The sequence below is a fragment of the Cimex lectularius genome, unplaced genomic scaffold (assembly GCF_000648675.2).
Source record: "Cimex lectularius strain Harlan isolate CLEC.00 unplaced genomic scaffold, Clec_2.1 scaffold74, whole genome shotgun sequence".
In the NCBI taxonomy this organism is placed as follows: domain Eukaryota; kingdom Metazoa; phylum Arthropoda; class Insecta; order Hemiptera; family Cimicidae; genus Cimex; species Cimex lectularius.
Genome location: NW_019392795.1, coordinates 442,146 through 456,538, shown reverse-complemented (window position 1 = coordinate 456,538; position 14,393 = coordinate 442,146). Strand labels below are relative to the sequence as shown.

General features: G+C 35.9%; 1 protein-coding gene and 1 long non-coding RNA gene across 4 annotated transcripts in view; one reads left to right on the top strand and one right to left on the bottom strand.

The window, feature by feature from the left end:
* The window catches only part of LOC106667559 (glutamate synthase 1 [NADH], chloroplastic), a 29,241-nt gene that overhangs the window by 1,627 nt on the left and 13,221 nt on the right, over positions 1-14,393 (top strand). For all 3 annotated transcript variants that reach the window (XM_014395590.2, XM_014395589.1, XM_014395591.2), the window contains exons 2-4: positions 13,363-13,485; positions 14,016-14,146; positions 14,211-14,337. In XM_014395590.2, coding sequence (XP_014251076.1) covers positions 13,369-13,485; positions 14,016-14,146; positions 14,211-14,337 — 375 coding nt within the window. In that variant the 5' untranslated portion in view covers positions 13,363-13,368. The remainder of the gene's footprint in view (positions 1-13,362; positions 13,486-14,015; positions 14,147-14,210; positions 14,338-14,393) is intronic.
* Positions 9,995-11,048, bottom strand: LOC106667561. The gene is made up of 2 exons (XR_001340597.2): positions 10,602-11,048; positions 9,995-10,202 (listed from the first exon to the last, which is right to left on the bottom strand). It is a non-coding gene; the product is annotated as an uncharacterized LOC106667561 (long non-coding RNA).

The following is a 14,393-nucleotide window of genomic DNA, read 5'->3' as shown; positions in this document are numbered from 1 at the left end:
CTCTCTCTCTCTCACACTCACATACACAGTTTCTCTATTTTCACTAACTGGCTCTTTCATAACACCCTAACTTTCGCCCTCTCCTTTTTGCTCCCTTCGCCTTTCTACTCTTTTAAACACCTTTTTTTACTTTATTTCCTTCTTTCTCCTTCTCACTCTCCCTTTTTTATCTCTTTTTTTCACTCTCTGCTTCTTTCCTTCTACCATACATACTCACTCTCGCTCTCTCACTCTCACCCTCACCCTTTCTTCCTTCGCTATCTTTTTCTCAACCTCACTGTTTCTTTTCTACTCTCTTATAAACCCTCTGGTTTTTTTTCAAATTTTAATTTCTTGTTCCCTTCTTTCTCCCTTTTTATCTCTCTATCTCCCTCTCTCAAACATGCTCTTACTCTCAGCCTCAGCCTTTTTCTTCTTTCCAAATACGCTCACTCTCTCTATCATTCCTTCTCCATCTTTCCTCCTCTCTCCCTCTCCTTCACTTACTGTCCTCTTTCATTCTCTTTCTACAGCCATCTTCCTCTTATTCCTCTCGCTTTCTAGATACGTTTGTGAATTTTAAAAAAAACCCTTATGAAATGGATAACACTGCAATAAATAGTATTGATTATTAGGGCGTAAGAAATAAAAAATATCACACACACCAGTTGATACAACTTCCTCCTGATAAATTCATCATTCGAATTGATATTAAAAAATGTCCACATTTTTTTTTTAAATCGTACATCGTGTAGCTTACATCGTTAGATCCAAACGTTGGCGAAAATAAAATTCTAATATGCCGATAAGTTTTCACCGGTAGCCAAATTCGTCCACCCACGTATATGGTTTTGCACCGTTGTTTACCGGGGTCCTGTACGAATTAGGATTTCCTGGCAACCCGCCACCTCCATGTTTTATTTCGGAAGTGCATTCACGTTTGCCCGATAAGTCTAAAAATTAATCATTTCTTCGAAAACATTCGACTAGTGTTTAAACATATGTAATTTTTTTTAAGAGTGTAGCCGAGGGTTGCGGGGGGACGTCGATTTCCCGACAACCATGGTCTAATTGTGTCTAAGTAGACTATAATAACAATCGCCTGCTAATATGGAACATGTGGACGAATTTGGTTTTGGAATGCAAGAGAAATTTTTCTACTGCAACCAAACCTAAATAATTTATTTATAAGTTTTGGAAACTATGGAACGTTAAGGAAGACAGTTTCACTTGAAAATTGCCGTTTTCAAGCAATCCACTTGAATCTATGTTTGAATAATTAAATTTAATTGGCCTATAAAATATAATAAAGAGGATGCTCGTACCTTACCCTTATCCAACTTTAAAAAATGTTAGAGAAAGTTGTACGTTTGGCCTAATTGTCTAATGAAGGAAGATTTTAAACTAGCAAACGTACGTATATTTTGTTTATAAAGTGGCTATAAATTTTATTATCTGTTCAAAGAATTGAATACGACTTCTCAGAAAGAAATTGTTTATTTGGAATAAACTTCAGCACTCAGGTTTAATGTTTTAACACACCAAACATTTCATTTTAATCTCACAGGATAAAATTTTTAAAAATATTCGTAAGCTTTTTTTTTAAAGGTGTTTTCTTTGATATAGTCACTGTGACACTGAATCATATAATAAACAAGCCATTCGGTTGAATTTTGTTTATCTTCGTTCAGCATATTACAGTTGTTTTTCAACTAGTCCTGGGCGCATCCAATGGGTCATAGATAAACGAACTATAGACAAAAGCGTCAAGTTTCGGATCGCATTATGTGGAACAAGGTCGACTTGTTGTTATCGGATCGTCTCTTATGAAACGAATGTTTGTTGTATTTCCCTTCTATTTTTAACTCGTCGACGTTTTAGATTCGATTAGCATACCGGGGGAGGAAGAATGAAAAAAAAATGCTGTACATTCAAGTTCAGATTAGTTTATAAAAATCTAATCAATTTTCTAAAAAATTCTTCTTATTCGGATTAACAAAGCTAACGCGTTTTTCTTTTCCTGTAAAAGAAGTGGATTTTTTATTTTATTTATTACATGCTATACATTCAAGTTCAAATTAATCTGTAAAAATTTAATCAATTTTCTAAAAATTTCTTCTTAGTCGGTTTTACACAGATAACGCGTTTTTCTTTTCTTGTAAAAAAGATTATTTTTTATTTTACTTATTTATTACACGCATGCTTAAAATTGTTTCTATACATGCTGGGAGCCCGACGTTCTGAATAATTCGTTCACATATATGATTGAAAGTTCAAAAACAGTAACATTATCAGGACAAAACTGTCCGTTATACTCGCCAAAACGACCAACCTACTTCTATTGGATGGGATCGTGAAGATGGCTTGTCTTAATTACATCCTGATATAACATAAATAATAAATAAACAAACTTCAAAATGAATTTTTTTAAATAATCATGAATAAATATATGAAAAATAAACCCAACTGGAGTGGCGGATGCCTACAAAAAATTAATACAACATGAAAGACTTAATTTTTTAAATTTATTTTTTGAGCCTAATCTTCCCTTCTATTTCCTAGCTGATTGCTGAGAATTAGGAGGGGAAAGGGACTTAAAAACGAGCTTTGAATTTAAATAAATCAAATGAGTACTCCTCTGTTGTTTCTCTCTCACAAGTATACGTATAGGTTTTATCAGCAATTAAATAAATAGATAATATAAATAGGAGCTAAACTGGTTATCACATATAGGTATATTATGTACATATATGCAGACTTAAAACTTTTTTCCGACAAATTTTAAGAAAATATTAAAGTAAATGAGAGAAACAAACCGATTTGCCTACTGTTTTAGCAATCTAAATATTTATTATTCCCCCCCTTTTAATCACTCAATCTTTAACTATGCTTCTTGTTCACTATGTCAGTCACAACCCTGTGGAATATTTCTTAGGTTTCTTTGTCTATCACAAGCCTCTGTCTTTTTGCTGGCCAACTTTGGAACATTTTTTTTCAGCGGCTCTCGGTGGATTCCGTACTGTGCACTGTGGAATAGGACGTGTTCCATATCCTGGTTCGCGTCGATACTTCCGCAGATTGCCATATCCTGGTTCGCGTCCATCCTTCCGCAGATTGCAGAAGTTGGCAGGCGGAATATGTGGAAGTGTGACCTGAATTTTCTATGGCCCCTTAGGAACTGGAAGAGCCAAAAGTTCGGTTAATCCACTTGTATTGTTGGGAAGTACTCAAAAGTGGTTCTGCTCATTGCGCTGTGGGACCATCAATTTTGCCACTTGTCGAGTTCCATCTTTGCTTTGGCCGTCAACTGGTCAGCTTCCATGAGGGAGTTGAGCGTCTCTTATCACAGCCCTGTATTTCAGAGAGTTGGCCATTGTTTTCTTCCTCACTGTCGTTATCAAAATTGGGTGCACATCGATGGGTGGAGCTTTGGAAATAAATTGAAGAACGTCATTTAATGTTGTACGATACGCTTTGGTCTTCCTTAACAGAGCTAACCTTTGGGCCTGTGCAAAAATTTTTATGCCATTAGTATTTAGTCTGCCTAGCCAGCGGGAGGAAACTCTTATGTATATAGTGCTGAGTGCTGTCCCATCCATACCCCAACTTGATCCAGATAATTGTTTTAGTTTGGCGAATACATATCTTGTTGTTTTTTCCTTAACGTAAAGTTAAAACGTTCTTCTATCTCCAAATACCTCGAATTCGCATAGCTTGTGACATAAAGTGGCATACACTGTACAGACGTTTACGTGAAGTAAGTTTCATTCAGTAGGTTCACAAGGCTTGCTGAGCTGGAGTTGCTGTCCACAATCAAACCCAAGTAAACAAGTCGGAAGGGTTCATAAATTGGGCAATTGAATAAACTATGTGGAAGGCATATTAATAATATATACACTGACAGGCCAAAATTTCCACCCAACGTATTTTTTTCTTTCATTTTCTCGATAAAAGAAAATTCTACCCTTAATTTGTCTCATTGTTTTTATCAATAAGTATTTGTTTATGCTATGTTTTAAATTGTGAATTATCAATTAGACCCTTAATCCTTAATCCAAAACAAGGGTAAAGGATTTTTCAAGGTTTAATTTTTACGGAATTTAAAATATTTATTCAGTCCCATTTGAATTCTGAAGCAATAAACTGTTTAGTTTTCATTTTTGTTTTCTTAATTTCAATTTTTAAACTTAAAAATGCCACTTAATGCTGAGGATGTCGGGCGTGGTGTGGCTCTTATTGTTGATGGATTTTCCATCAGGTATGCGGCTATTGCCATCGGAGTTCCTTACGAAACTGTGAGACGTGGTAAGACGTATTCGAGAAAGTGGGTCCTACCATAGAAGCCTGGTTCTGGACGCCCTAGGGTAACAGAACCAAGATGACCTTTTTTGACTGAGAATTTTGCTAAACCGGCGCCTTACTGTTGTTCAAACGATCAGCTCCGGGAAGTTTGAGGTGTCCAAATTTCTGAACGCACTGTTCGAAGAAGATTAAATCGGTATGGACTGATGGATTTTCGCCCTATAAGAGGACCAGAAGTGACAGGAGCACACGTAGTTGCATGGCTCGCATTTGCTTGAGAACAAAGCCATTGGTATTTGATCGATTTGTCTACTGTACTTTTTACAGATGAGAGTAGTTTTGCTCTGCCATCTCCAGATGGGCGTGAAAGAGTGTGGAAAAGGCGAATTGAAAGGCACGAAGCCTGTAATTTTTCCCAGTGCCTACCTTTCCAGCGTAGCTCAGTGATGGTGTGGGCGGGAATTTCAATGGAGAGTCGCACAGAGTTGTTATTCGTGGAGGATCTTCGACGGCCACTCTCTATGTGGATGAAATTTTGGAACATCATGCTTTGCCTATCGATGAAATCAGTGACAGTCCTATTCTAATGCACAATAATGCCCGTCCACATTTCGCTCGCATACTACACTCTTTTTTTTTGGGGGGGGGGGGCACTCTCAACACGACAGAAGAATGACACATCTACACGGAAAACGAACACTTGAGCCCTGAAGATGATCTCAATAAAGATCGAAACGTGCCACGTTAAAAAAAATGTTTTTCTAAAACCTACGTCACAGCAGACCGCATCTCACGACCTCCAAATAATCATCAAGTAACGGTCGCTAAACACCACACATTTGTACAAACGTACCTTCAACAGCATAACAGGGACTTAGCCTGGCCAGCCTTGAACCCCCTCGAACATTTATGGTATAATCTCAAAAGACGAATAAGAGCAAGTCCATCACTTCCTGATACACCCCACGATCCTGAAAGTGCCTCCAGCAAAGAGACATTTCCATACTGGTAGAAAGTATGCTGAGGCGTCTTCGAGGTGTAATTAAGGCAAGAGGAGGAAATAGGAGATATTGAAATGTTAATTAAAAATCTAAAACAAATTTTATCTGTCGATCTTTTTTAAATTTTTATTTTTCATTTTCCTTAGCAATTTATTTTTTTTTTTTTTTACTTTTTTAGACAAAGACTCAATTATTAAACGTTAAAAAACGTGAAACTTTGATTAACGTACAAAAATATATACAAATCAAGTTATATTACAATTACAAGTGGGCGGAATTTTTCCCTGTCAGTGTATATTAAGGCATATTATTGTAACAACAACATACTCAACAGAACAAAGCAAGTTTTTATCACGCCCTGAGATAGTTCTTTTCGGCTAAACGGTATATGGAGCAAAACGAATTAGGATCAATCTTATATATCTGCTTTAAAAAAAAAAAAGACAATATTTACTGTATGGGCCTGGAAAAACTAGTTATTTCAAAAGAAGTTCAGTAGGTAGGGTGTAGGGCAATGAGGATTCTGTATAAGTTGTGAATAATCACTATAATTAGATTCTTTTAATTTAATGTGATCGTTTTCTTTTAAGGAGTTGACATTTGTAAGATAAACTATAGTATGGGTCAGTTCATTTACATCTTGTCAGTACCACAAATCAAGGAACCCTATTTATGAAAACAGGCTATTTATCTATATAACCCAACTGTACTGGGCCCTGTTTGACGGTGAAGAATCAAGTACTAGGAGATTAATGTAACAAATTCGGGGTAGTCTATCTGACTCATAGCTAGCAACTTACATAACCATCTCAGGGCGTGCTTAAAGACAACGGCTGAAATATGATTTACGTCAGTTTCAATAGAAATCATACAGTTCGGGGTGGGTTTGATCAACTGAAATAATTTTTTAAAGAAATTTATTTGGGCCTGATCCAGTAAACCAGGATATCTTAATACCCCACACCGGAGCAAAATATAAAAAACAGGATCGAGCAATGTATGGAAAAGGTTTAAGACGAGATTCCCATAGATTGCATTTTGTTCTGATGAGTATATTGTTGACAGTACCACATGATATTTTAAAACGGGAGATTGCATACCTAGGTAATTAAATATATTTTTCTTTCTTATTTCATTTCAAGTAGAGTAACTTCTTTTCTGCTCAATCTCTTCCCCAGTGAAATTTGATTAAGTATGTTTTTGATATATTCTCAATGAGAAAAAAAAAGTATTTCAAAAGATATTTGATTGTTGACGATCTTGTAGCTTGAACTTCGGAGTCTATGTCATGGGCCAATTGAGTAATAGGTTATTTGTGATTTCTGATTATTTTTATAGTGAGTTGAAGAAAAAAAAAATAGCTACGTAGTCTGATAAAATGTTGATTAACTGTCTGGCCCGACCGACCGAATTAATCGATGATTTCCCCTCTTTTTTTACTGTACTCCAATTACAGAAATGCCCCAAAAAAATACAGACCCCCCAGATAGAAAATAATTAATAAAGTATTTTTTAAACATGAAAGTCACGGCATGTCTGCCACTCTTTTTCGCTCTCCATTTCATTTTCTTCCACTCACATTTCGTCACGGGAAAATCTCACTTTTACAGGCAGACATGATATTGTAAGGGTAATGATAATAATAAATATCAGGTCTGACTTGCCTGGTTTGCACGAAACACCCTCATCGCCCTTTATTTCTTTTTCTATATCCCTTTCTTTTCATCTCAATATTTCATTTTCTATCTGTTTTCCTCTTCCCCTCAGACGTTAACATACGCACAAACATCAATATTTCAAAAAAGATAATACTAATTTTCAATAAATAAAAGAAATCAGCAGCTTGAAATATAGGAATGATCTCGACAGCAGACTGACGTGGAATCCTCACACAAGACAAAAAAAACTTAATACAAGACTTGGAATACTACGGAAGACTTTTAAGACCGAACTCGACTTTGACAAGTAATACAAACCCCAACCCTGTACAAGATTTTACCAATATGGACATAAGGAACTGTGGGGTACTGCCAAGCCGTCCAATATCCAGCGCATCCAGCCCTTCCAATCGAAAGTCCTTAGACAAATAGTCAAAGCAACTTTTTATGACTCTAACCTCACTTCCATAAAAGACTTCAAACATTCCTTTTGTCAACTAACTGATCCGGTCCAGATTCGAAACCTTTCGAACCATCTAACCATACTGCTCGAGCCCTTTCCACTTAATCCCATCCTGACCACCCGCCACGTCTCTACCGACCTCGGGGACCTCCTTGACACCTAGTCATACACATTGAGTGCCAGCAATGGCTGGTTCCTCAAAACGTGTTCTGCCGGTGCACTGCTGGCATTAGTGTTAGTGTTGTGCTGTGTGACACATTAATCATGTGTACATATTTGTATAGTATACTATCATGTATAGGTAACAAATAAATTTAAATTTTTAATAAATAATATTTTTCACCTGCTTAGCAAGTGCTTGCTTTCAATAAATTTTTCGGACGGTTTTTCACTCGACGTGTTGATAGTGAAAAAAAAACTTGTAAATTTATATCGAGCCGTTTTAAGATGTAATTGATTTTGTGGAACATTGTCAAACTTGATACTAATTCGGATAGTTTTAGAGAGTCTCGTCTATAATTTATGTGCAACAGTCAGATTGTTATGCAATGCCTGTTAATAGCCGGTCTGATGCTTGCAAGACCGCGCCCTATAAAAACGGACCAAAACAATTTTTTTTAAAGTTCGAAAATCGTGATGTAAATAGTGCGTTATACAATAGAAAGGTATTTTCCAACGACTTTGATCATTACGCTCTAATCCCAGGGAGAAAAAATAGACCTCACAATACGAAATCAGCAAGAAAAATATTATTTGATCTTCGAATTGATATATTTTATCTTTATAAACAAGCCAAACATTTATTGACGAAAAAAAATTCGCTTGCTCTTACATTAGACACTAGTGATGCAATATCGTGTTTTGTGATTTACCCCATCTAGTACGTACTAGAATAACAAATATTTCCGATTTTTTTTTCTAAATATTTTTTTTTTCATAGATAAACGCAAAAGCATAAAAGGTGTCAGTTATCTGTGTGATAAGAGTGATAATGTCCAATTATTGAAGCCGAGCCTCGCGAACTATCGATCGTTCTATTTTCATCTTACTTCTCCAAAATCAACTTGTGCGAACAAAACGATTCCGTCCTTATCAATTCTTTTGTTTTATACTATTGACTGGAAAGCTAATTTGAAAACATTAAACAAAGAAGTTTCTTTTGTATTTTTGCAGTTAAATGAAACAAAGATGCCTTTAGTATAAAAGATAAAAGAAAGAAAGGGATACTGCGAAATATTGATAGCTAGAGGAAATAGAGATCTCATACCTCACTACACCTGTTGTTTATCGTTATTATAATCGTTATCGTTAAAATATCAATAAAATTTGTCTGTTAGGCTATAATTTCGTTGAGCGCGTATTAAAAGGGAAACAAGAAAAAGAGAAAGAAAGCGAAAGTAAGACAGCCAGACATGTTGTGAAACTGTATGTTTCATAGAAGGAAAGAGAAAGTGTGAAAAAGAGAAAGACAGTAAGAGAGAAGAAAATGGAGTATAGACAAGCATAGAAACCGTGAAAGGCTAACACAGGTTAGGAAAACAGATAGAAAATGAAAAGAGATATTGAAGAAAAAGGAGTTTCATACAATGATAGAGACAGAAGAAGAGAGGGAGGATAGGAAGGAAAGATAGAGGAAGAGGTATATAGAAATACAGAAAGATAAATAAATAAATATATAGAGTGAGTGAGAGAGAGTGAGGGAGAGTTATTACAAATTACAAAGATGACTGGACTAGATAAAATTCTAAGAAAGGAAAGCATAAAATAAAATGATTCCTCAGAATTCATGCTTGTAGAAAATTTACACGTTTAAACTACTTGGGGTTGCGCAAGAATTTATTGACGTCAATAAAAATCCAATTTCCTCCTTTGCCGTTTAAAAGGCAAAATAAAAAGTAATTAACAAGTTGCATATGTTTTTGAAATCTTCAGCCCTCCTCTCTCTCTCTCTCTCTCTCTCCACACACACACACACACATTCATTTTCTCTCACTTTTTCCACTATTTTTTCGTACTGTCCTAAGTATGAATAATAAGACAAATAATCAAAAGTTCCTAAAGAGTTCTCTCTCGTTCACTCCCTTTCATTCTTTCTCTTCCTCCCATTTGCTTCACGCTCTCTGCCCCATTCCTTCTACCAAACACCATCATTTGATCTCACTTATAGTCCTCTTTTTCTCGCTATCTTCCTTTTGCTCTTATATATCTGTTTTACCCGATTTTCTCACCCTTCTCTCTTTCTGTCGACAAGTACCTTTTTCTCTAAATCTCTATCTAGTCTCTCTCTCTCTCTGTGTCTCTCTCTCTCTCTCTCTGTGTCTCACTCTCACTCACTCTCACTCTCTCTCTCTCTCTCTCTCTCTCTCTCTCTCTCTCTCTCCCTCTCTCCCTCCCTCCCTCCCTCCCTCCCTCCCCTCTCTCTCGTGTGAAATTTGTTCTTTCACATCCGCGGAAATGTAATAAAATGGCTAATTGATAACTACAGTAAATATTTATTTTTATGCACCTATATCAATAGTCATCAATTGGATAAAAAATTGATAACGCGGATCGAAAACCATTGCCTATGCAGGTTCGATTGGAATTAAAGATTTTTTGTTTAAATGAATCAGAATTGATCTTTAATATTGTCGCTTTGTCATGTTCAAAAAAGGGCTATTCTATGGATTGAAGTCGAGGTCTCCATGATTCCCACACAATGCCTCTGATGACCTTTCCAAACAATTAATCATCCTGTTGTTCATGCTTGCATTTCGGGGCTTCGTCCTAAGCATTGCTGTAGTGCCCTCAATCGCATTCCTTAAAGAAGATAAACAAAATATAAGTCAAAGTAATGTTTAGAATTATAAAGGGATCTTCGATTCGATTAGCATGTTGCACTTGATTAATTTATAACGCACTACCTATCATTTTCAGCTTGTTNACACACACGCTCTCTCTCTCTCACACACACACACACACACTCGCTCTTTCTCTCTCTCTCTCTCTCTCTCTCTCTCTCTCTCACACACACACACACACACACACACACACACCACTCACTTACTCGCACATTTTTTCCTGGTGGATATTTTTCCATATCTGGAATATTTTTACCGGTAGTGTGATAGTTGAATATTTTATTATTCTGATGCTGACCTTTCAATTGTTACATACTTTTACTAAATGTAAGTTCCAAGATGTAAGTTCGATCATCACCTTTTTTTACTTATCTGTTCGTTCGTCTATCTATGAAAAGTGAGGTAAAGTAATGCTTGTCATACTTGTCATGATGGTCGAACTATCCCATTGGGCTGGATGTCACGGACGAGGGGTCAGACCACTTTACAGTACATATCTCATACCATTGTCAATTAAAAAAAACATGAGCTCCCCCGGGATTCGAACCCAGAACCGTTACCGTGGTTATGCATTGAATAATGACAGCAATCCGATAAATATAACGATGTCTTATCAAACTATTGTTGAATTATCAGTCATTTTCACCCTTAAGGGTATGGGTCATCTACGTTTCACAGTTTCTTTGAAATTTACCCGATGGAATATTTTTCCGCTCATTCGCTGTAAATATATAACAGGTTTTTACAAGCTTTTTGGAAAAAGATCACGACTAACGTATTTAATTCAGAAATCCATATATGTATTTAGTAGTCATAATTGGCCGTTTAAATAATTTTGTTTTTAATCGAAGTTCTTGGTCGAGATAAAAAAGCAAGTGTCACGTCGGGATTCGAACCCTCGACCTTTGGCTAGAAAATATGGCAAAGCGAGGGGAAAGGTTCGTAGTTGTAGGTTGTGGGAGTTGGTGTTTAAGTGGATCGAAGTCACAATAGCTGAAATGGTTATAGCAGCGGTGTATTCAGCCGAAGGTCGTGGGTTCGAATCCCGCTCGTGACACTTGCTTTTCATCTCAACCAAGACCTTAGATTAAAATATAATTAATTCGAATTAATTCAAAAATCTGTGAAACTACTTTCGTTAGAGTTAGAGTGATTGAGAATCAACGGAAACGTGGGGCGTACGTGACCCAAGTCCATTGAGCAAGACGGTTCTTGGAATATTTTATCTTCTCTCTCTCTCTCTTTCGCCCAAAAGTTAATTTAAAAGAAGAAACGAGTCCAAGACCCTTTCCTACATATTAAATAATTGTCTTGTAGTCAATAATTCTACTTTCCTCGTCGCATGGCGCCATTTGATTCTAATTATTTACAATTTCGCCTCGTCTCACTTTTACTTTACAGTTAACTCTTTTTTATTATTGGTTGAGCCTGAATAGGCTTGATTTACATGAATTGAGAAAATTATTTTGGGTTAAATTGAAACGTTGTCATTCATTTTATATCCTAGCTTATAAAAGCTTATTTGTTTTTCTGTATTATTTATACAGCTTTTGTGGATAACAAAAGTTGTAAGATAAAGTGGATTGCCATTTTTTCATTTAACCTTGTACAACATTAATGAAGATTTCTTTGTCATTGAATAATTCCTGAATGAAAAGGTTTTTTTTTGCCTTGTGCAACCGCACATCAGCCATGCCGTCAATTCGGGGAATGAAAAGTTTGAAATGAATATAAAAGTTATGCTAATTGACAAATTTCTACTGTTCAAAAAAAAACACAAAACTAATAAAATGTACAAGAATTAAATGAATTTAGTTATAAATTTCTTAATCCTCCAGATGGGATACCTTGCAGAGGGGAAACATTGTACACACTAAAATTGTGACTTTTAATTATATGAAAACTCCCTCCCCCCACAAAAAAGTTCATGACTTTTATTGTTGTGCATTTTGAATTTGTTCAACTTTTAACCCATTTGGACCAAATGACTGTAATGAATACACTTGACAGAATGAAACTTTTAAAAAAAATTTAAATTTTGAACAATTAGGCAATTTTTCAAATGCATCAAATGTGGACGAGGTGGCTAAGGTCGGGGCTCTCAACATCCAAACCTAACTACCGTGATCCAACCTCATATACCAAAAATTTAATAAAAATATGGTTAAATGAAGGTGGTCGCATCAGTTGACCGGGTAGGCAGAGGAGCTCTCTCGGGTCAAAAGCACTGTGACCCTCAGAGGATCTGAATCATAGAAGGGTCATGTCCGCCCAATTAAGGATAGGCCATGCGACGCTAGGGGGCCAAAACCTGCATGTGTCCGGCATGTAGAGAAAGGTTGCTTGATGTTTCCCACCTAATTGTAGGGTGCAACTCCTTGGCTCTATGTAGAGAATGTGTAGGATTTCCACCTCATATGAGAATCAGGCTGAGCAAGGCAGTGAGTATCTGGGTCCCCAATTTGAATTTTTTTTGGAAGAAACAGAGTTGTTCTACTGTATGTAGTACTGATAGTTTTGTGTCCCTGGCGTGTGTTGAGAGTGACACTATTTATTGGTGTGAATATGAAGCATGAGAGGTAGATAGTGGAATATTGAGTACTCTATAAACCCTCAATTATGTTAGTTATACAATATTTGTAGAAGGTGATGGAAGTCTATGCTTGCCAACACCCAAGGAGGGTAATTCTCGAGACCGTCCGTGAATTTATTGCATATTACAAAAACAGGAATTGCCAGTGGACAGCGAGAAGTGATAGGCTCAACTCTTTACATGAGTGTATATATGTACATACATGTACAGGTTTGAGCTTATAGAAATCCAACCATTGTTGCCCTCTATGAATATATTAAATATGTTTATGTATGTGTGTACACTCATCATCAAGTTAAAGGATTTACAACCATTGTACGAGTCAAGTACCCTTACAGTCATGTCGAAAGATATGGTTATAAATCTTTCAACCTGATTAAGCTTTAAGCTTGAAATCCGGAGATGGTTGAAAACAACAATCTGTGTATAAGAACGATCTTTTAAAATGATTAAACAACATTAATAGCTTAATTCCTCCTTTATTTTTTATTTTTTAAATAGTCTGAATTAATCAATTTCCTTGCAGGTCTAAATGACCGTAGAACTGTGGGAGGGTCCTGCTAAGGATGGGCTCTATGATCCAGCCTTTGAAAAAGACGCTTGCGGCGTTGGATTTATTGTTGCGATAGACGGCTGTCAATCTCACAAGGTATGTTTATTTAATTATTTATTTTTAATTAATTGCTAGACCAAAATTTAAAAAAATAGTCTAGTGAAAAATAATTTTTCTACGCCATTTCTTTTAACACCTGAATGCACAAAGGTCTACATTGTAATTTATCTTTATTATTATTATTTTATTTTTTCCATCTAATACTTTTTATCAGATTACAAAATTTGACTCAATAAACCATTTTTGTTTGTGTATAATTAGACAGAGACAGAGAACACTCCAGGAATTGATATGGCTATAAGGGGGGGGGGATTGATTTCCAATCTAATTGTTCAATTTATTTATTTTTAATGATCTTTTGACAAGACTTAATTGTTGAACTGTTTTTAATGCTATTATTAGTTTTAATTATCACTGATTGTAAATGATAACTACTTGAAAATTGCGTTATTACACTTACACAATTTGTTTCCATGATAGTTCCTTTTTAAAGAGTTTTTACTGAGTTTCCAACAACGCAATTTTAAAACCCTAAAAATAGAAAATTTCATTGTAATATATTTCAGATTGTACGCGATGCCGAGAAGCTTGCTAAGCGGATGAATCACAGAGGCGCTTGTGCATGCGACAATGACACAGGCGACGGTGCAGGAGTTCTCACTGCAATACCGCATTCCTATTATGCAACCGAAATCAAGTAATTCTCATCTTAACACCTTATCAAACATTTAACAATAGTCAATAAATCATAAATTGAACAGGGAAAGCGAGAATATTGAGCTGCCTCCTCAGGGTGAATACGCTACTGGGATTTTTTACATGGATAAAGTCCATCATGTTGAAAGTGAAGCAATGTTCCACCAGTTGGCCGAAAAATACCAGTTGAAGGTTTTTAATGTTTTCTTATTTTGTTCATTCTTATCTTTCAATTTTCATTCATCCTG